Here is a 19,372-nt window from a genome sequence, read left to right as displayed (position 1 = left end):
CTCTGTGTGAGGGCTTGCGGGGACAGAGTGTGTCCTGCAGGCAGGTCCCTGGGCAGAGAAGGGCCTGGGAAGGAGCTGGGTCGGGAGCGGCAGACCCGGCCCGTTTCACACCCTTTACGTCGTCTGCACAGCGTAGGTAACAGGGCAGCTGGGAGTGTGAGACGAGCGGGCACGAAGCTCCCTCTGCGCTGCGTGTCCCTGTGTGCGGTGTCCGACCCTCACCCTGCCCCAGGCCAGCTCTTCCCCTCCGGCTCTCTCCTTTGTCCAGCCTCCCACGGTGGCCCATTAGAGTCACCAGAATAGTACCGTGAAGAAACCAGATTGGGGGTTCTTGGGTTGCAGGGCTGACACAGGAAATGCACTGGGAAATCAGCACGCAGATCCTCTATGACTCTGGGACCTTGGGAGGTCCTCATCGGGCTGGGAAGCTGGGACACCCACATCCGCCAGCCAGCGCACGGCCTCAGCACCCAGGGGACAGCGTGTCCTCACGCCAGGGTGCCGGAGCAGCCCCCCGAAACCAGCCCCGCCTCCAGAGCCTGCTGCAGGCCTTGGGCGGGTTCAGCAGGCTCCGGCCGCGGGAGCGTGGTTTTCCTCGGACTATAAAAATTGATTTGCAGTATTGCCTTAGGAGAAGGACACGTTCATTCATTTACTCCGTGAGCCTTTATTGAGCACCTGCTTTTTGCTGGGTGGGTCTGCGGTGGGCAGACCCGGCCTTACGCTTGTGGAGCTCAGTTTGGGGGGGGTGGAGCTCTAGGGGCTCTACACAGCGGGTTCAGCGGGTGAGGCAGAGAAGGCTTCCCCGAAGCTGAGGGTTGACAGGCGCTGGAAGTGAGCGCTCCAGTCAGGGGAAGCGCATGCGCAGACGCCCTGGGAGGAGACAGCAGGCCAGGTTACCCGGCTGCAGGGGGTGGAGATGGGGGGGGGGGACCGAGCCCGCGGTCGGCAGACGCGTCCGTGTTAACTGCACCGCGTTGTTTTCCTGCCTCCCCTGTGGGGACCTGCCAGGGAGCCGGGGCCACCGCGCCGTGAGGAGAGCCACAGGCAGACCCCTGGGCGGGGGCTCAGCGTCTGCCACTCGGCGGCCGAGCTGTGGGCCGGGAAGTGCCCGGAGCCCTGGGCTGGGCCTTCCCCTGGCCCGGAGGGCCCTCCTCCCCCCCTCCCCCTCCCCCGCCCGGGGCCGCGCAGCAGCCGCCGCCCACTCGGCCTGGAGGGGAGGGGTGGTCCTCGCCCCCCAACCCCCGTGCAGGGCCGACCCCGCCCACCTCCTGACCCCGCCCCGCCAGGAGTCCCGCCCACACGCCCAGCCGCGTGCTTGCGTCACCGCCCAGCCGGCTGGATCTGGTTCCAGCCGAGCCTAGCCGGCCTGACATGCGCAGTGCGCGGGGGCTGCGGCGGCCGGGAGGTGCCGCGCTCCCGGGCACACCTGGCGGCCTGGGACGCGGAGGTCAGTGCGCCGGGCCGGGAGCGGGCCGTGGGGGCTGGGGGGCGCGGGGGTCCGTGCTGCAGGGCGGGGCGGGGTCTCGGCGGCGCCCTGGAGAGCCGAAACTGCGGTGGGGGCGGGGAGGAGGAGGGGCCCGGCCCGCCTAGTCCCGCTTCCAGACGAGAGGGTCCGGAGCGCCCCGCCTTCCGGGCCCGGGGTCCTGAACCGCGGACAGGCTGCGTGGGGCCGGGGCTCTGAGACGCGACTCGACGCGCCTCCCTCTCCCCGGTCGAGGCCTTGGGTGCCCGCCGACCGTGGGCTGCTTCTTCCATCCCGGGACCCACGCCAGTCCCCTGGGCTCTGCCGGCCCCACCTTCTCTCTGTAAGGACGGGGAGTGGTCTGGACCACGTCGGTGCCCCCTCCCCCAGGCTGGGCTGTCATCACCGTTGGCGACCCGCCTTCGGGGCCTTTATAGCCGGAGGCCGTAGCCCTGCGAGGTCCACCGCCACTCAGCGCATTGAGTGTCAGGGCTTGGGGGCGGAACCCACCAGGGCATCTACCATTTTGCTTGTGAAGTTACCTGGGTATGCGTAGCTCTTTGCTTGGCAATGTGAGTGTTTAGTTTTTTAATTCATTGTTACACTCAGGAACTCTTACAAAGTGTGGGGGGTATTTTCCTAGTGTGATGAAATGACTTTGGAAGTTACACTTAACAGCGGATGGAGCACAGCGGATGGAGCTGACATCGTGAGGTGTTACATGCACGTTTAACGAAGCCTTTGGATGTTCCTGTTTCCTTCTTTTGGAGCCACTAACATGTTTTGTTTTGTTTTGTTGCCTGAAGAGCCTGCAGCCTGGTGCCTGTGGGGCTGGAGGGCAGCTGGGCCCCTGTAAGGCCCGCGGTGGAGGTGGGTTAGGACGCGGCCCCAAACGGGTATATCCACTCTGTGCCCGGCCGTGCAGTTTTCTCTCCCAAGGACGCAAGGCGCAGAAGCCGCTGGGGAAGACAGTCCAGAGTCTGCTGGGTTGACACGGGGTGAAAACGTAATTGAAAATTTTGAGCAAAAGTGGGATTGTTTTTGCTTTGAGGGAAGCAGCGTCGGACGCTGTGGGAAGCCTGGCGCCCCAGGCCCACCTCGAGTGTGGGGGAGAGAGAGGTCTTTGTGGTCTTGTGGTATGCTTTTCATTAAAATGGCAAGATCAGTACTGTCAGATTAGGAACGACTGTCTGCTAGTCTTTCAGAAGTTGCTAGAAGTTACGCTCTCTGTGTGTTAAATGTTATGTCTAGACTCGCAGCTCGTTCGCTTGATGTTCCGCTCAGCTCTGCCCACGCTGGCTGTCCATCTCCCGGAACTGCATTTCCAGGTTACACACAAAATGCAGCCTGAACTCCTGGTCAGTCACACGTTTCCAAAGATGGAAGGAAAGCAGCTTCTTGCAGGGAGGAGGTGGGCGTGGCCGGGGCCTGCAGAGCCGGGGGCAGCTTCTCTGAATACACGAAGCAGACCCTGTGTGATCTTTGCCTTCCGATAACGGGACAGTCCACATTAGGCTGTTGACCGTGCAGAGCGCAGCTGGGCCCCAAGCCTGTGTTGGCCTCTCAGCAGCGAAAGCGATGGGGAGGGTTGTACATCATCCTCCTGCCTAGAACCAAGGAGGGCCCATGGGCTGGTCCTGCTGCGCGTGGACATCAGAGCTCCTGCAGAGGCCAACCAGCCAGGGCCTGTTTGCTCCCTGCATATGGGCGAGATCAACCCAAAAGCTTAGCCGAGATTCTGGGAAGCAGTGAGAGCAGGTGGCCCTTGGGATCTGGGGGCCACGAAGGCCTGTGCCGTCTGCAGCTAGGAGGGGGTGTGGGGTCCTGGCCCTGGGCCACTGTCCTGGGCCTGCTGGTGGGAGACCTTGGGGCTGTGAATGAAGGTCTCCAGTGGGCAGTGGGGGTGGGTGACAGTCTCTTCCTGTCCTCAGGAGGCCTTAAGGACTGGGTGTGTAGGAGCCAGGTTCCTGCTAAAAGTCAGCCGACGAAAGCCACCCCCCATAAATGCCTGGTAAGAAGAATCGGTGGACCTCCTCCGCCCACCCCCGCCCCGGGGCTCATGGGGAAGCAGGGTAGCTGCTCTGGAAATGGAAGTGCTGCCAGGGGAGGGGTAGGTCGTGTGGCCCTCCTACCAGCTTCGTTCCTGCTGGGCTGGAGCTCTCCCTGATGGAACGTGCTGCATCTTCTCTGTTCTCCTGCCCCCTCTGCCGTGGGGTCTGCGGTCTCAGCTAAGACCTCAGTGGCCCTGAGGTCCCCGTGCCGCACCTCGGCAGCACGTGACCACCCCGCCCCCAGCCTGTGGTGCCCATGTTACACCTGAGCCGGGTGCTCCTCACCCTTCCCCCACAGGCCTGCGGCAGCTCGGCCACAGCTCAGCCTGTGTCCCCGGAGGCCCCAGGCCCGGGCTTGTGGGACACGGTGCTTGGTGGGGGAGGTGCTGGGTGCACCAGGTTCCCGCGTCCAGGCCCTGGGCCTCGCGTGCTGGTGCTGACCTGCCCGTGCACCTACTGGCTTTGGCTCTCCTTTGACCACGTGTCCCTGCGGCCTCTCCCCCTGGCTCCTCCCTAGACCGCAGCCTCTGAAGGGAGCCGAGGGATCTCCCCCATCCTGGCTCTCCCCCGAAGCTGTAGCCTGGCTTTGCTCCATTGTCCATCCAAGGGCAGGAACGGATGGACAGCCTGTGAAAAGGTAAAATGAGTAAATACCTCAGGACTTTCTGCTTCCAGAAACGAATTTGATCTCTGTAAACACGGTTCCTGTCGCAGGGCAGTTAAACCAGGCCTCCTGCTGTCTACAGGCCAGAGGGGGTCCTGCCCGCCCCCCCTCCTCTTGCAGGTGTGGGCCTTGCAGAGAGGCTGTCCTTGCTGGCCGTGACCCCCGTCCAGAGGAGATGAGAAGTTGATCACAGCATGGCCTCGGGAGAGCCAGGAGTCCTGCCGTCATCCAGGCTGAGGTTCTGGGGGACCTTGAGAGGGTTTTATAGGCTGGTCATCACAGCACGGCCTCGGGAGAGCCAGGAGTCCTGCCGTCATCCAGGCTGAAGCGCTGGGTGGTCATCTGCTCCCTGGCTTTGGCACCCCAATCTGTGTTTCGTGTGTCTTTTGGCTTTTCAAGTGCACGGTGGTACGTAACACACGTTCATTTGAATCCTTGGGTTACGAGAGAAGCAGAATAGAAGTTAAGTCTTCTGGTCACCGATGCCCCCGGCCCGCTGAGCGTGCAGCCGTGCTCAGAGTTTTTTGTTCTGAAGCTGGTCTCTGACAAGGGCCAGTGTCTCCAGCCCAGGTGGGGAGCAGGTCCTGCCGGCAGCCAAGGCCACAGGCTTTGAAACGGTTGATGTGGAAGACCTTTCCCAGACCCCTGGCCTGTCCGCAAGGGCCACCGTCCCTCGGTGGCACAGCCCCCCGCCTGGGCCGTGGCCGTGGCGACCCCCCCACCCCTCGAAACCCTCACCTCTTCCTCTGTAACCCAGGAGCTGGGCTCCAGCGGGGTCCGCGTGTGTTTCTGGCCAAGAGCGTCTGACGGTTTCGTCATAATGTCCAAGACCCACGTGGAAGGGGACCAGGGGGTGATGGGCTGGGAAGGGGAGAGACGTGGGCCAGGGAAAGGACGCCCTTCCTCCCAGGTGCTGTGTGGTGGTAGAGCCCAGGGCTGCAGGCGGGGCGGCGCTGGGCAGGATTCTTGGGGGCTCCATCTCACTGATTCTGGGACCCACTGGGGTTGAGCGTTTCCTTGTGCTGTGCGTGTTGACAGCAGACCACGGTGGCCCTGGCGGGCGGGGGCGGGGCCAGGCTCTCAAGTACTGTACGGGGACCTCTCACAGCGTCACCTCACGTGGATCTGCCCTGGGGGCGGTAATGAAGCGCGGAGGCTGTATTTTGTGATCTGGTATCTGTTTCAGCGTGGGCCCCTGTGCTTGTGTATCCTGGTTCAGGCATTTGGGAACGTCTGGTGTCTGCAGCATCTGGATGGAGGAGCTGTGCCCTGCTCTGAACGGCCGCTCAGCCCGGGGCAGCCGCTGTCCCTGTCCTCCAGGAGCTCACTTACCTCCGGCCGTGCGCTCCTTGAGGCCAGAGCCCGTGTCTGCCTCAGCACCGGCACCGGCAGCAGCAGCGGCAGCTCTGCAGGGCACTGGGCCCGTCACCCACGGCCCACAGCGCTCGCAGCGTCCCTGCTTGCCCAGCCCAGCCGCTCGCTGGGTTGATCAGAGCAGCGTCCTGCGTTGTGTGCATGCTTTCTGAAGTTGTTTGGAATTGGGTTGGTTTTTTTTGGCGGAGCTGCGAGGCTTGTGGGATCTCAGTCCCCTGACCGGGGATTGAACCCGGGCCGCAGCAATGAAAGCCCGGAATCCTAACCGCTAGGCCACCAGGGAACTCCCTGGAATTGGCCTAGTTTTAATCAGAGTACTGCAAATAAAATGAGGAGGGTACATATCACTGTTTCTGTTTCTGAATTAGCAGAGGAAACTCAGCATCGCTCACAGGTTGGGGGAATGAGCGTTTAAAGAATCTAACAATTTGTAACTGAAATCTTAGTGTCTCCTGTGTGTTTCTGCTCTTGTTCTGCAGGGAAGCTGTGGGGGGGAAGGCTCATGGCGTCTGTGTTGTCCTTCAAGTTGCGTCTAGTTATTTCAAAACACAAAGTTTTACTTAAATATTAGGAAACACTCTCTCTTTTGTTCTTCATCGTTTTCAGGAAAGGAAAAAGGAATTGATTGGCTACCATGAGTTTCCCTTTTGACTTTTAATAATTGCAGTAATGCTCCTGATTAAGGTTCAGTTTTCAAGCTGAAGCAGTGTCTCAAAGGAGCTGCAGGCGGGGACTGGGCGTCCTGCCCGCGGATGCCTGGCTTCAGAAGCGGAAGGAAGAGGGGGCTGTGTGGCCTGGGGAGGCGCCAAGTCTGGGACCAGTTTCCTCTTAGGTGCCCTCCCTTCCACCCCTGAGCTCCCGTCGCTTCAAGGTTCAGCCGGCTCCATGGGACTTCCGGGAGAGAAGCCGGTGCTTCTGGCCTCAGCGGTGTTTGGACGGAGACCTGTGGTTAAGGGTCACTCTGGGGGGGGCGCCTGGCGGGGACCTGCGCTCTGACCACCTCTGGAGAGTCGCCGTGCCCTTGGGGACGTTGTCTGGCCTGTGGACAGACAGCTGAGCCGAGTGGCTGGACTGCTTGTGCTGCCCGGGCCCCTGCCCCCGCCACCTCAGGGTCACTTTGACCCCTAAACCCAGCCCTCACACTGGGGTCAGGTCACGCCTTACAGCTCGTCCCTGGTTCAGGCTTATGTTTCATTGGCAAGGATTTTTAACGCACACCTTTCTAGTCCCCTAATTCTGTGGTTGATGGGTTTCGCCTGGACGGAGTGGGTGGGTTAGGGGCCCCACCCCGGCCTCTGCTGTCAGCAGGCTGGCCGATGACCCTGTCCCCGTGTGTCAGTGGTCAGCAAGGAGCAGCCCCCCCGACCCCGGCCGGGAAGTCCCACCGGGGGGTGGTCCCTGCACTGCTGGCTCCAGCCAAGTGCAGCCTCCTCCTCAAGCACGTCCGCGGCCACCACTGCCCAGTGGTACTTGCCGGGTGATAGAAGGGAAGCTGGGCCCCGACGCTGAGTCTGATGCTCTTTGAAGTAGGAGGCTTCTGAGGAACACGTGGGTGACGGGCACTGCCTTCTCCCCACCGTGTTGGCCCCTCTGAGCCCACGCCCCTGGGGCTCCCCCAGCTCTGCTGGCATCAGGATCAGAGATCCCGTTGTCAGTCGTCCCCTCCCCCCCCCCCCCCCCCGGCCTCCCAGCTGAGCAGGACCTGGCTCTGGGCCTGAGCTCGGAGGCGGAGAGAACGGCCCCTGCACGGAGCCCCGGCAGCACGGGGCTCAGAACTGCTTGGCTCCCCGCGCTTCTCCTCCTGAGCTGGTGGGGGACCAGAGGGTCTGCAGGCAGGAGACCCCCTCCCTGCGGGCTACACTGTCCCCCGCAGCTGTGTAGTGTAACCTGTGAGCACGAGGCAGCAGGGGCCCCCCAAACATGGCCCGTCTCAGGCCACCCCAGCTGACCTTTCCTTCCTTGGCTCCCCCACAGACCCGTGACCCCCAGTGTGGAGAGCCAGACCCCCACCCCTTCCTGTGTGTTGGGGCCTCCGGGAGAATCCAGTTCAGAACCCTGGGCAGGAGCTGATTAGAGGATCCGAGCCAGGCCAGTGGGAGCCCACGCGGGAGGTCGGGGAGGTCGTGGTGGTCTAGGCGCCCCTCCCAGAGTGGGGCCTGAAAGGCCCTGGGGGGAACCACAGTGGGACAGAAGGGTCCCCAGGACCGCCCGCCTCCAAATGCACACACAACTCGAGAAAGCCTGACACGTGGTCGGGGTGCAGGAGGACCCCAGAGAAGGAGAACCGACCCATCTAGTAGACGGGCTCCTCTGTGCCCTCCCGGGCCTGTGCCGGGCCTGCCCCACCCTCCTGGGTCAGCCTTGGTTCATAGAGGAAGACTTCGCTCCCTGAGACTGGAGGGAAGGAAAAAGGTGGCTGGAAGAGAGGCCCGTTTGTAACCTGGGACACCCTCACAAGGCAGTGGGGACGGGGGGCCACTTGTGCCCGGTCGATGGAGCGTTGCAGGACGCCTGCCCTGTCAGTGTCTCCTGATGGCCCCGCGCCCACAGGCCAGGGACCGAGGCTGTGGTGCTACTCCCTGAATCTTGGCCTCAGCCCCCCACCCCCGTAGTGTCACCGGCAGGGGCAGGGCAGGCCTGTCCCCATCACGGAAGTGGCTAGGGAGGTGCGAGGCAAGGGGTCCTCCCGTGGTGGCAGCGGTCCCACGGTGACCGTCCTTCCAGAGTGTCCCGTTTTCATCTGCATTCCTGGCCAGTCCTCAACGAAGGAACTGGAGACTGAAGTCCAGTCTGTGGCGCCAGTGGTCGGTGCCAGCCTCGCTTCAAGGGATCACGGAGGGAGAGGGGTTCCCCCTGCACATTCTGCTGGTGCTTCCAGTGCCTTGAAGTTGCAGGACCCCCTGGGCTCCCCGGGGTCCTCCTATAGGGGCAGGGTTGTGGGTTTTCACTTTCTGGTTCTGGCTGGGGTGTGACCGGCGACACTGCCTGTCTCGGGGGCAGGGCAGGGCCGGTGGCCAGAGCACGAGGCCCGCCAGGGGTCCAGGCGCCCTGCTTGTGGACAAGGGCTGATGGGCCTCCTGGCCTGAAGGACCCGAGCCTGTCCTTCTTCAAAGCAGAGGGCTCTCTGCCTGAAGTGAGCCTGTGGAAACCTTCCAGATCGAGGTCATGCCGTTTCTGCTCTGTGTCTCTTGCCCAGAGTCACGGGGCTGGATGCTTCCTTCATGTAGTTGTGTTTTCTCTGTGTCGCTATTCCCGTAAGAAGTCAGCACGTTTCCTTTTGTTTTGTTGTTTATTTAGTGCATTTCCTGGATGTACTCAGTGCCTGTGTTGCCCGGAGGCCGGTGAGGATTTAAGTGCTAAATGCACCTTTGATCACCCGTGTGCTGCGTTACTTAATACGGTGCGTGCAGACATTCACGCGTGGATGCAATTTGTGCCTGGACTCCAGGGCCCTCCAGGCTCCACCGCGGTCCTCCAGGGTCCCTCGGGGCCCTCCAGGGTGGCCGTGGCTCACCAGCTTGGGTGCACATCTGCCAGAGGCCTTCCACACGGGCTGACTTGTTTTTGTGCCCTTTGAAACATAGCCTGAAGAGCTCTAATTGGAGAGGGGACTATGTGCTGAGGCTTAAGCTTTCACCTCACTTCGTGGGGGGGCCTGTGTTTTGTCTGGAGCAGCAGCGCGGTGTGGTGCTTCCGAGGAGACCCCAGCGGTCAGTTCCCCATGGTTGTGCTAAGTTGGGGAGATGGGGTCTGTGTTCCAGAGAGCAGTCGTGTTAACAGCACTGACCCTGCTGCCCCCAGGCCTTCCCCAGGAGTGGGCCTGGCCTGTGGGGAGTCCCGGGGTGGCTGTGGTCCGCAGGGCTTTCTGGGGGTGAGGCTTCTCCTTTCCCTGAAACTTGGTCCCCAGAAGGGCCCTCACAGGCTGCGGTTGTGGACTCCTGCGTTCCTTCCAGATGGTCTTGGTGTTTTCGTGGGCTGTCCCCCCGCAAGCAGTACCAGCGGGAGGGGCGGGGGCCCCCAGGCCTGAGTGGGTTTAGGAAAAGGACACAGGTCCCACAGGGGGACCGTCCCTCGGGCTTGGGCAGGTGTGCAGAGCCCAGGGGCTCAGAGGTGCTGGCTTCCTCACGTGGTCCACACCAGGGTTTGGCCCGGTAGCCTACGTTGTTTACTTGGAATAGCCAGCATTTAAAGTTTAGGAGATTCACCTGTAAACATGTGTTTCTAGCTTTTCTTGAGAGTCCAGTTAGCTCAACGTTTGCCCCGGGCCCCCAGCTCCCCTGGATGCTGCGCCCCTGTGTCTTGCCTGGCCCCTGGGCCTCATGGCTCTGAACAGCTCCTCTCGGGGGCCACGGAGTGTGGGCTCCCCCCACTGCCACGTCAGGGGCACCACCGGCCAAAGCGAGAGTGACTGAAAGAAGCTCTTTTCGTAGTTTCCAGAGTCCGTGCCTAACACAAGACCTAGATCCTTAACGCTGGACGTGCCAGCAGCCCCAGGAGAGGCAGTTGGACCCTTCAGGTGCCCCCCTCCATGGGACTGCCGGGGTCCACGTCCCCTCCCTCCCAGGCCCACACTAGAGCCCTGGCCATGTCCCCCTCCAGCCTCCCTCCTGTGCCCTTCCGTGGGGACAGTGGCACCTCGGGCCATCACTGGGCCTGCAGAGTACCCCAAGAGCCCTCAGGGAGTGGGACCTGGCTCCCGTCTCTTGTGTGACCAGGCTTAGCCTCGGGGAAGCAGCCAGCACCCCATAGGGTCAGAGGGGCTTGGGCAGCAGGGGCCTGGACCTGGATTTGGAGGACACCACCGTGTCCTAGTGACAGTGGGAGCCATGGGGGGAGTTGCATCCACCCTGGGGGCAGATGCCTCTGACCCTTCCATTCCCTTCCCAGACCTGCCCAACCTGCTGGCCTCCCTCGGGAGTCAGTGTTGGCCAGTCCCCAGCCCTGACCCTTCCCTGGGACTTAGGGCCTCTTGGCCGGTGCAGTGCCCCCCTGTGTGGCTCAGAGGGGCAGGGCTGGCCTGCTGCTTTTAGTGCCAGCTTCTCTGTGAGCCAGCGGGTGTGTCTCCTAGACCCCAGTGCACCCCACTTCGAATTTGTGACAACGTGGAAGGGCCTGGAGGGTGTAGTAGTGCTGGAATAAGTCAGACAGTGTGATTTCACTCACGTGGAATCTAAAACACAAGGAGGCAAACCAAAGATGCAGAGATCAGTGTGGCGGCTACCGGAGGGGAGGGACGGGGGAGGGCGGGGCAAGTTAGAGGCTCAACCCCAGGGTGACAGATGGAAACTAAAGGTTTGGTTGTGAGCACACCGTTGCCTCCGCAGAAGTAGAAATTTACGTAACGTTATGAGCCAGTGTTACTCCAGTGAGGAATACCTTGTTTTAAAAATCTGATTTTATTCCCTGTCAGCGGAAGTCTGGCTGATACTGGCGTTGGTGTTTCAGGCATGGTTGTGATTTTTAAAGCAAACACACACCCTTCGGGCAGCTGTGTGGTCAGAGCCCCTGCTGCCCTGTCCTCCAGGGTGTTCCAGCCTCCTGCCTCTCCCCCTCCCTCTCCCCCTCACTGTCTCCCTGCTTCTCCCCCCTCCCTCTCCCTCTCCTCACTGGCCCCTCCCTCCCCCTCCCAGTCCCCCTGCCTCTCCCTGCTCCCTCTCCCCCTCACTGCCCCCCTGCCTCGCCCCCTCCCCTCCCTCTCCCCTCCCCTCCCCTCCCTCTCCCCTCCCCCTCCCTCTCCCCCTCCCCTCCCCCTCCCCCCGCCCGGCTGCAGTGCAGTGTGGGTCGGGTCTGCGTGGAGCATCCATGCGAGGCGGCGGGTCGCCACTCCTCCCCGGGAGAGGAGCCCTGAGCCCCATACGGAGGCGCCTCCTGGGCAGGTGGGCTGTGCGTCCCGTGTCAGGGCTGCCAGGAGTCACCCGGTGCAGCCCTGAAGCTCCACGGCAGGTAAATCCCAGATGGTTTACAGAGGAGGAGGAGCTGGGGAAAGCAGCTCTTTTGTTTGAGAAGATTCCGGAAGGAGCGGGAGTGGAGTGGGAACACAAAGGTGGTCAGGGATTGGCATTTGTGACGGCCTGCCTGCCGGGGCATGAGAGGGTCCCCGCTGGGCCTTGCTCTCCGGGATGGGGGCTGTGGACGCTGGGTGTGCGGGGCCAGTGCCAGAGGCCTCCCTGGAAGTGCTGGAGCCGTGGCCGGGTCCCCAGGGCTTCCGGCCTGCATCACAGTGAACTCGCTGGGTCTGGCCTCTGGGGTGATCAGGAGACCTTGGACTCTGCTCTTGTTTGGTTTGTGGGGTAGGGGATCGCATCACAGGTCCCAGCGCCTCCTTCCTGCTCAGCCCCAGAGAGACTCTCCCAGGCACCTCCTGCCGCCCTTGGAGCCTGGGGGGGGGGTCCTCGGCGGGTGCGTGCAGCACCTGCCCCACCCTGCAGGACTTCCCCCGGGATCCCGGGACGAGCGGCCCAGCGTGGGCCACGGGGTCCAGGGAGCCGCGGTGGCACCTGCTCCCGAAGCCCTGATGGTGGTGCCCTTGCTTCCAGGGAGCCGCGTCCCCGGAGGAGCAGAGGGTCCTGGAGAGGAAGCTGAAGAAGGAGAGGAAGAAAGAGGCCCGGAGGCGGCTGCAGGAAGCGGGCATCTCCGTGGCCCAGAGCCCAGCAGCCAGGCGCTCGGGGGCCGCGCTGGCCTTGGACTACCTGTGCAGGTGCGCGACCCCGGAGGGATGCAGGCAGACCGACACGGGCTGCGGGCTCAGGGCCCCCGGGGGGGCGGGTGGTCGCAGCCTCCGCGGCTGTGTCTGGGGCCAGGGGAGCCGCCTGCTCCCCGCCTGGGCGTCTGGCGCCCGGAAGCGCAGCTTCAGCCGTCGGGGTCAGCGGTGACAGGTCAGTAGTTGCGGGCGCTTGGGCAAGGCTACCCCTCAGCCTCCACCTCAAATTAACCAAATGCAGGTGAAGAGTCTCACTCACCTGCCCCTCATAGTGTTGTGACAACCTGACAAAATAATGGCCTTGGAGCTACCATGAAAGACTCATGGGCCATGTGCTGAGGATGGCATCTCACCACCACTGTCAACCTTGTCACCCCACCTACATCACCACCCGCACCCACGTCACCACTGTCAGCATTCACGTCACCACCACCACGTCACGTCACCCCCCCCTGACATCACCATCCACGTCACCACCCCATCGTCATTGCTGCCATCAGCATTGTTGCTGTCTCCACCATCACTCTCGTCACAGGTCGCACACACCCCACATCTCCCTCCAGGAACCTGTGTTCTTTCGTGGAGTCCTCGAGATCCAGCCAAGGGTTGGGGTTGGTGGCTTGGAGCCGGTTCAAGAACAGAGTTCCTGGGGGCCCTGCAGAGGATTCTGGAAGGGCAGGGGGGCCTGAGGACGTGTGTGAACCCAGCGATAGGCTGGGAGGGGGCGTTTCAGAGCCCTGTCTTCCAAGAAGGAGGAGCTGCCCGGCTGCCCTGGCTCTGTATGAAGCGGAATCTTCCTGATTCCTGGACCGGGCTGAGCACCGATGAGTCAGCTGCACAGGCAGCCCAGGGTCCAGGCCTCCCCCTCCTCCTTGCCCCCGTCCCCCTCCCGCTCCCCCTGCTGTCTCTGAAGCCCGTGAGGTTGTGGCAGAGCATTAGACGCTACCCCGCGTCTCTCGCAAGCCTGGGGCCCCGCTGGGCCCGGGCAGGGCTCCCACCTGCTGGATGGACTGGGGCTTGCCATTCCCCCAGCCCCAGCCGGAGCCTGCTCTGGCGCAAAGGGGGCACAGGCCGTAACCGGGACGGGTGCCCTGGGGAGCCTCGGGCCTTGTGCTGGGCCTGCCTGAGCCCCCAGGAGCAGCCCTTCTTCGGCTCTGCTGGAATCTCCGAGCGCGCTGTCCCTTCCTCGTGGGGGCCTGCTCCCGTTAAGATCTGCCCGCCTCCCTGTAGGAAACACGCCTTCGATTCAGTGCCTCCCTCCCCGCCCAGGGAAGGCCGGGTGCCTTCCTCGCACTGCAGGGGCCACCATTGGCTGGCCGGTGGGGGCCACGTGGAGCCCGGCGGGAGGGGAGGCCCAGCCTGCGCACCGGCGGAGGGAGCTGCCCGGCAGCCTCCCCTGACCCTGGGCCTGACCCTGGGCTGTGTTAAGGGGGTGGGGGGTACGGGGATGGCCAGCAGGCCCCTCGTTGACACCTGGTCCCGTCCCGGCACCTTTCACCTGCAGCTTAGGTGATATTTTCCGTGGTGAGCACGGCCGTACAAGGCAGCCAAGAGAGGCACCTGCAGGCTCCGCTGTCACTCGGGGGACTGCTCTGAAGACGGTGGTCCTGGGGAGGGGACAGCGGACCCACTCAGCAGCTCAGACGGCCCTGCCCAGCGCTCCCCAGGGGACCAGAAGCTGTGGGGTGCTGTGGCTTCAGAGCAGCCGTCACATCTGGGTCCTGCACCGCAGGCAGCGCACGTACCTGCCTCTCACCCCTCTGGGTCGTAAGAACATCCTTCGGCCCTGACCTCACGGTGCTGAGAGCCGCGTCCTCATGGGAGCTGCTGGCGGTGCAGCACCCCCTTGAGAGGGTCGGGCTCGGCCCTCACCCCCGGGGCCCGCGCTCCCTCCCTGCTGACCTCTGACCTCTCACTTCCCCTGCTCACCAAAGTCACGCAGATGCTCCATCTGTGGGTCCCTGCCTTCTGGGGAGGTATTTTTGGGCGGGGCTGGGGGCCCCCGTGGTCACTCGGTCATCATTCACATGGTCCTGGTGTGTCTGGGAGCCTCCTCTGTCCGTTGTGGATTTCCGTGGGGCCGCACCACCCCCAGGCCTCCAGCCGGGTGCCCTTTGCTCCCCGTGGGCCCGGACAGCCCATCTGAAGCCAGTCCGATGCTCCAGACACCCGAGCCGCTTCTGGGGCCCGGCGGACCACAGGGTTGAGGTGACCCTGGTCAGAGCCCTGGGGTCAGGGAGGAGGGAGTGCTTCGGGCCGATGCCCAGCTCGTCTGCGTCACCAGTGCAGCAGTGAGGGAGCCAGGCCTGAGGTGGTCCTTCCCTCCCAAACCCTCTGGCAGCTCAGGAGGGACCTTGAGACCCTGGGAAGAGCGAGGTCTTCCAGGGCAGATGAGTTGGCCAGGGCGCGATGCAGGTGGAACGACACAGTAGCTGAACTGGGGCCAGTGCGGGGGCATTCTTTATTATAAAGACTGCTTAACTGGAGCGAGAGCGAGAGCCCTGTGGAGACTGCAGAGGAGCAGATGTGAGGGGCCGGGCCGAGCCCAGGGAGCGTAGGGGCTCACGGGCAGCAGGGAGGTCACGGGAGCTGCGCCAGCACACTTGCGGGGAAGCGGTGCACTGCAGAACCACGGGGGGCCCCGTGGACGTGGACACCAGAGAGGGCTGCTTGCCCACGCTCGGAAGGAAGCTCCCTCCTCCCCACCCCGTGTGTCCAGCATCTTCTGTGTAACTTCGTTCCGTCTGGGAAGGAAGCATCTTGAAGGGCCCATCTCCACTTTCGCAGGCAGAGGATGAGCGGGGGGTTTGGAGCCGAGAGACAGTTACGTCATTACTGGCAGCAGGGAGCGGTCCCACTGGTGGCGGCGGCCCACACAGAGCGTGCCCTCCCAGTCGGGCCAGCAGAGGAGCCTGAGGAGATGGCCAGGGGCCGCTGACTCCCCAGCCCGGTGGCCCTTCCTCTCCCCCTTTCTTCCTCCCCTCCCTCGAGTCGCCCGCCTCCCTCCCTTCCCCCTCCTCTTGGTGGGGCGCCCCTGCGGGTGCAGAAGACTGAGCTGGGCCCTGTCGTGGCCCACACATTGCCCCGGCCTCGCCACTAAGCGCTGGAGGCGGGACTCCAGGCACAGGCAGGGTGTTGGTCCCCCAGGAGCTGTGGCCAGGTCCGGCTCGTCGGTGGCTGCCACGCGAAGTGCCCATGGTCCCCGGGCAGATGTGGGGCGGGGCCTGGGTGGTCGTGCCATCGCGTGACACGGCATGTGGGAAACTCCACAGGCGTGAAGCGTGTGCTTCTGCCTCAGCCCCGCCAGCCACGGGGCTGCTTGTCCTGAGAGAGTGAACCGGCTGGGCGATTAGGGAGGCCGACCCTCCTGCCGTCCTGCAGCCCCAGAGCCCGCACTCTGCCCACTCCACGCCGCCAGCGCCCGGGTCCCAGACACAGACCTCTGTCCGTCTCGGGGCCTCCGCCCCAGCGTTCGGGTCTCCCCTGGGCACTAGCTCCCAACGTGGCCTGCTTCCTCCACCTCGGGCCCCTTCAGCCTGGGCTTCACGGGACCAGCCGCGCTTTGCCGCAGCGTCCTCATCATCTGGGGGCCCGGTGCGTCCGAGGCCCTTGGGTGGTGACGTGCAGGCTGGGCCAGTGGGACCCCTGCGTGACCCTTGGGGTCAGGGCTCCTGGCTCCTCCCTGATGCCCAGCTCATGGCGTGAAGGCCACGCCTGCTCCAGTCGGCGGTCCTGCCGTCCTGCACGATAAACGTTTCTGGAAGAAGGACTGAGTTTGTGAAATTCAGAGTGTTCACGTTAGGGTCGTGGAACGATGGCCGTGCAGGGCTGAAAGAAAGTGTCCTTGTGCCCCCTGGTCCTGCCGTCCTGGCCGAGGGCCCCCGGCAGGCGTGCGGGGGCGACGGTCCTCCTGGTGCAGAACCCTGAGAGCCCCCTCCCGCCCTCGCGCTGGGAGGGTCCTCTGCAGATGTCCCGCGCCCCCAGCCAAGGAAAGGCCACCCAGGCCAGTGGGTGCAGGCCTTCCGGCTCCTCCTGTGCAGTACCTGAGACGTCGTGTCCTTGCCTCCCCAGCTGGGCCCAGCAGCACGAGAACTGGAGGTTTCAGAAGACGAGGCAGACCTGGCTGCTGCTGCATATGTACGACCGTGACCAGGTGGGTGCACACTCGGTGCGGGGGGGGTGCCCTGTGGGAGCACCCGTCCAGCCCTTCGTTTTACAGAGATGAAACCCGGGCTCAGGGAGGGACCCACTCAGTGTCAGGGAGCCAGAACCCCTGCCAGGTTTGCCCAGCGGCCGGACTCATCGTGGAGCTCCAGGCTCCCAGCTGCAGGAGGCGGCTGCGGTTCCAGGAGGGCCACCGTCCGCGTGCTTGGAAGTTCCACCCTCCCCTGTGGATCCTCGTGGGGTGTGGCTATCAGGCTGAGGCTGGGAGCTGCCGTCACCCCCAGACACTCCAGTGTGCGCCTGCTACACGTCAGGGCGTCCTGCGGGACAACATCCCAGCCTGAGTCAGGGCTCCACGTCACGTCACTACTACACGTTCTTGGTGGCATCCTTGGGCGGGGGCCTGTCGAGAACCGCGCTCACCCGGTGTCTGGCACGTCCCTCATCTTACCCTCGTGACCCTGACGTGCTTGCAAGGGCAGTCGTGTGGCAGGGCGTGGCCGGCGTGGTTGGTTAGGTCCCCACCCGGACTCGGGGAAATAAACGTATGTGTTCGTCCTCCTCGTAGCTGGTCCGTGGTGGCTTGGTGTCGATGTTGATCACGTGACGCAGGTGGTGGCTGTCGGGTTTGTTCCTCCAGAGTTACTGATTCTTGCAGTAACAGGCACGTGTCTTTGGGGGCTGCCCGTCTCTCGTCACTCTCACTAGCCCGCTGTGGCCCTGTCTGGGGCTCTTCTGTTCCCTTCATCCCGTCTCCGATAAGGAGGAGCTTCGCCACCCCCGCTCCAGTGGACTGTGGCTTCCCGCTTCAGCGTGGACTGTGCTGTTTTATTCAGTGGCTTGTAATCCATTTATCTGGGGCCGCTGTCACCATCTGTGACGATTGTGTAGCTTTCATTATGATGGTTAAGTGGCTCCCCGGCGGGGAAGTTGAGGGCGGACTCGGCCCTGTGTGCACTTGATGGGGGGTGGGGGACCCTCCGTGGAGGAGGCACCTGTGAGCTGAGTTCTGAAGTCAGGCCGTGGCTGTTGGGCGGGTGGGGGACAGCGGGGTGCAAAGCCTGGGCCGGGCCAAGCCAGCGATGCCGCAGGAATCGGAGCCCCAGGCTGGGGGATGCTGCCTGGGCCTCCTTCCCCAGGACCACCCCCCACTCCTGCACAGCCCCACGCCCACTCCCCACTGGGCCAGCTCAGGGCACCTGCCCCTCCTCCCTGTGGCCCTCAGGTTTTGAAGTCAGTGTGAGTCACTTGCTGCTTTCGAAGTGGACTTGCAGTCGCCCCTGTTTTTAGCCCCATCCTTTAACTCTCGCTTCCAGCAGCACCCACACAGCCAGTTGTGGAGTCCCGGGCTTGGGGGCGGGGATGGTCTGCAGCGCGATTGGCGTTTCTCAGCTTGAGCTTCACCTTCGTCAGATCTGCTGAGTCACCGTCATTCATCTCCAACCCCAGAACGTTGTCACTCTTATCTTTCCTCTGCTCTCTCTGTTCTAAGAGATTTATCTGTTATTTTTTATTATTTTTTAAATAAATTTATTTATATTTTTTTATTTTTGGCTGCATTGGGTCTTTGTTGCTGCACACGGGCTTTCTCTAGTTGTGGCAAGCGGGGGCTACCGTTCGTTGCGGTGCGAGGGCTTCTCATTGCGGTGGCTTCTCTTGTTGTGGAGCACAGGCTCTAGGCACGTGGGCTTCAGTAGTTGTGGCACACGGGCTCAGGAGTTGTGGCCCACGGGCTCTAGAGCGCAGGCTCAGTAGTTGTGGTGCATGGGCTTAGTTGCTCCACGGCATGTGGGATCTTCCCGGACCAGGGCTTGAACCCGTGTCCCCTGCATTGGCAGGCGGATTCTTAACCACTGCACCACCAGGGAAGCCTGATTTATCTCTTTAAAAATGTATCTGCTTACTGTTGATTTAGTGGCATTTCAGGAGGCGTGAAAACTGACGTCTGCCAGCCTCTGGAACGCAAGCCGGAGTCTGTGGGGAGAAGAGCGGGGGCCAGCAGAGGACAGCGGGCTGGCCGCCCTTTCCACCTCCCCCAGCCCGTTGTCCTGGAGCAACTCCTCGGGGCCCGGCCTGAGGGTGCTGAGGGCTGGACGGTCCCCTCGCAGGCCCGGGGCCCGCAGTGTGGACATCCTGCATCTCCACGCGCCACCCGCCCAGCCCTGACGAGTGTTCTCTGCCCCGTCCAGGTCCCCGACGAGCACTTCTCCACCTTGCTGGCCTACCTGGAGGGGCTCAGGGGCCAGGCCCGCGAGCTGACGGTGCGGAAGGCAGAGGTGCTGATGCGGGAGCTGGACGAAGCGGGTGCAAGCGCCGACGCCCCACTGCCGGGGAGGATCCAGCGCGTCCGGCAGGTGCTGCAGCTGCTCTCCTAGCAGGCGGCGCGGGGGTGCGGGGGTGGGGTCCCTGGCCCTCCTGGCCCCTGACCCTTGCAGGGACCACTGCTCTCTCCTGATTCCTTGGCCAGAAATTGTTTATAGGGGATGACAGTTTTAACCCCTTCACAGCAGAACGCAGTCACTCTGAAATAAGCTGCCCTCCCAGTGGCCCTCAGGCCCCCAAGGAAGTTGCTTATTAAGGGAAATGCCCGTTTTTGTCCCAGGGGTGTCTTAGAGATCACCAGAGCTGGCCCTCCCCGCCCGCTGTGGTCCATCCGTGTGGGGGCTTGGGCCCCCCCATGGGTCTGGCGGCCCCTCGGTGCCGGCCGCCTGGCCACCTGCCTGCGTTCACCTAGGGGCCTGCGCTGTGGCTCGTCCATGTCGCCTCCCTCCTCAGGCAGCCACGGCTCCGCTGGCCACTTACAGGGAAAACCTGGGTGTATTTTCAATAAAAACCGGCCTCTGGAGGCTGTGGCTCTTGTCGCGTGACTCGTTCCCTGCCTGTGGGGCGTGGGCTCCGTGGCCTCCCAGGACGGCGTCCCGGCGAGCCCCTCGTGTAGTCTTCTGGCTGCAGGC

General features: G+C 63.3%; 1 protein-coding gene across 4 annotated transcripts in view; it reads left to right on the top strand.

The window, feature by feature from the left end:
• Nucleotides 1-19,270, top strand: part of CHLSN (cholesin) — a 96,627-nt gene extending 77,357 nt beyond the window's left edge. The window contains exons 1-5 of one of the 4 annotated variants that reach the window (XM_060285064.1): nt 1,305-1,450; nt 3,397-3,476; nt 12,091-12,251; nt 16,326-16,407; nt 18,608-19,270. In XM_060285064.1, coding sequence (XP_060141047.1) covers nt 1,375-1,450; nt 3,397-3,476; nt 12,091-12,251; nt 16,326-16,407; nt 18,608-18,793 — 585 coding nt within the window. In that variant the 5' untranslated portion in view covers nt 1,305-1,374 and the 3' untranslated portion in view covers nt 18,794-19,270. Of the gene's footprint in view, nt 1-1,304; nt 1,451-1,638; nt 2,038-3,396; nt 3,477-11,338; nt 11,498-12,090; nt 12,252-16,325; nt 16,408-18,607 lie in introns of those variants that run through there. The other 3 variants (XM_060285068.2, XM_060285065.1, XM_060285067.2) reach the window with 3 other exon arrangements.
• The last annotated feature ends 102 nt before the right edge of the window (nt 19,271-19,372 follow it).

This window comes from Globicephala melas, chromosome 15 (genome assembly GCF_963455315.2).
Source record: "Globicephala melas chromosome 15, mGloMel1.2, whole genome shotgun sequence".
Taxonomy (NCBI): Eukaryota; Metazoa; Chordata; class Mammalia; order Artiodactyla; family Delphinidae; genus Globicephala; species Globicephala melas.
The sequence above is the reverse complement of the archived record's forward strand: the minus strand, read 5'-3'. Positions and strand labels throughout refer to the sequence as shown.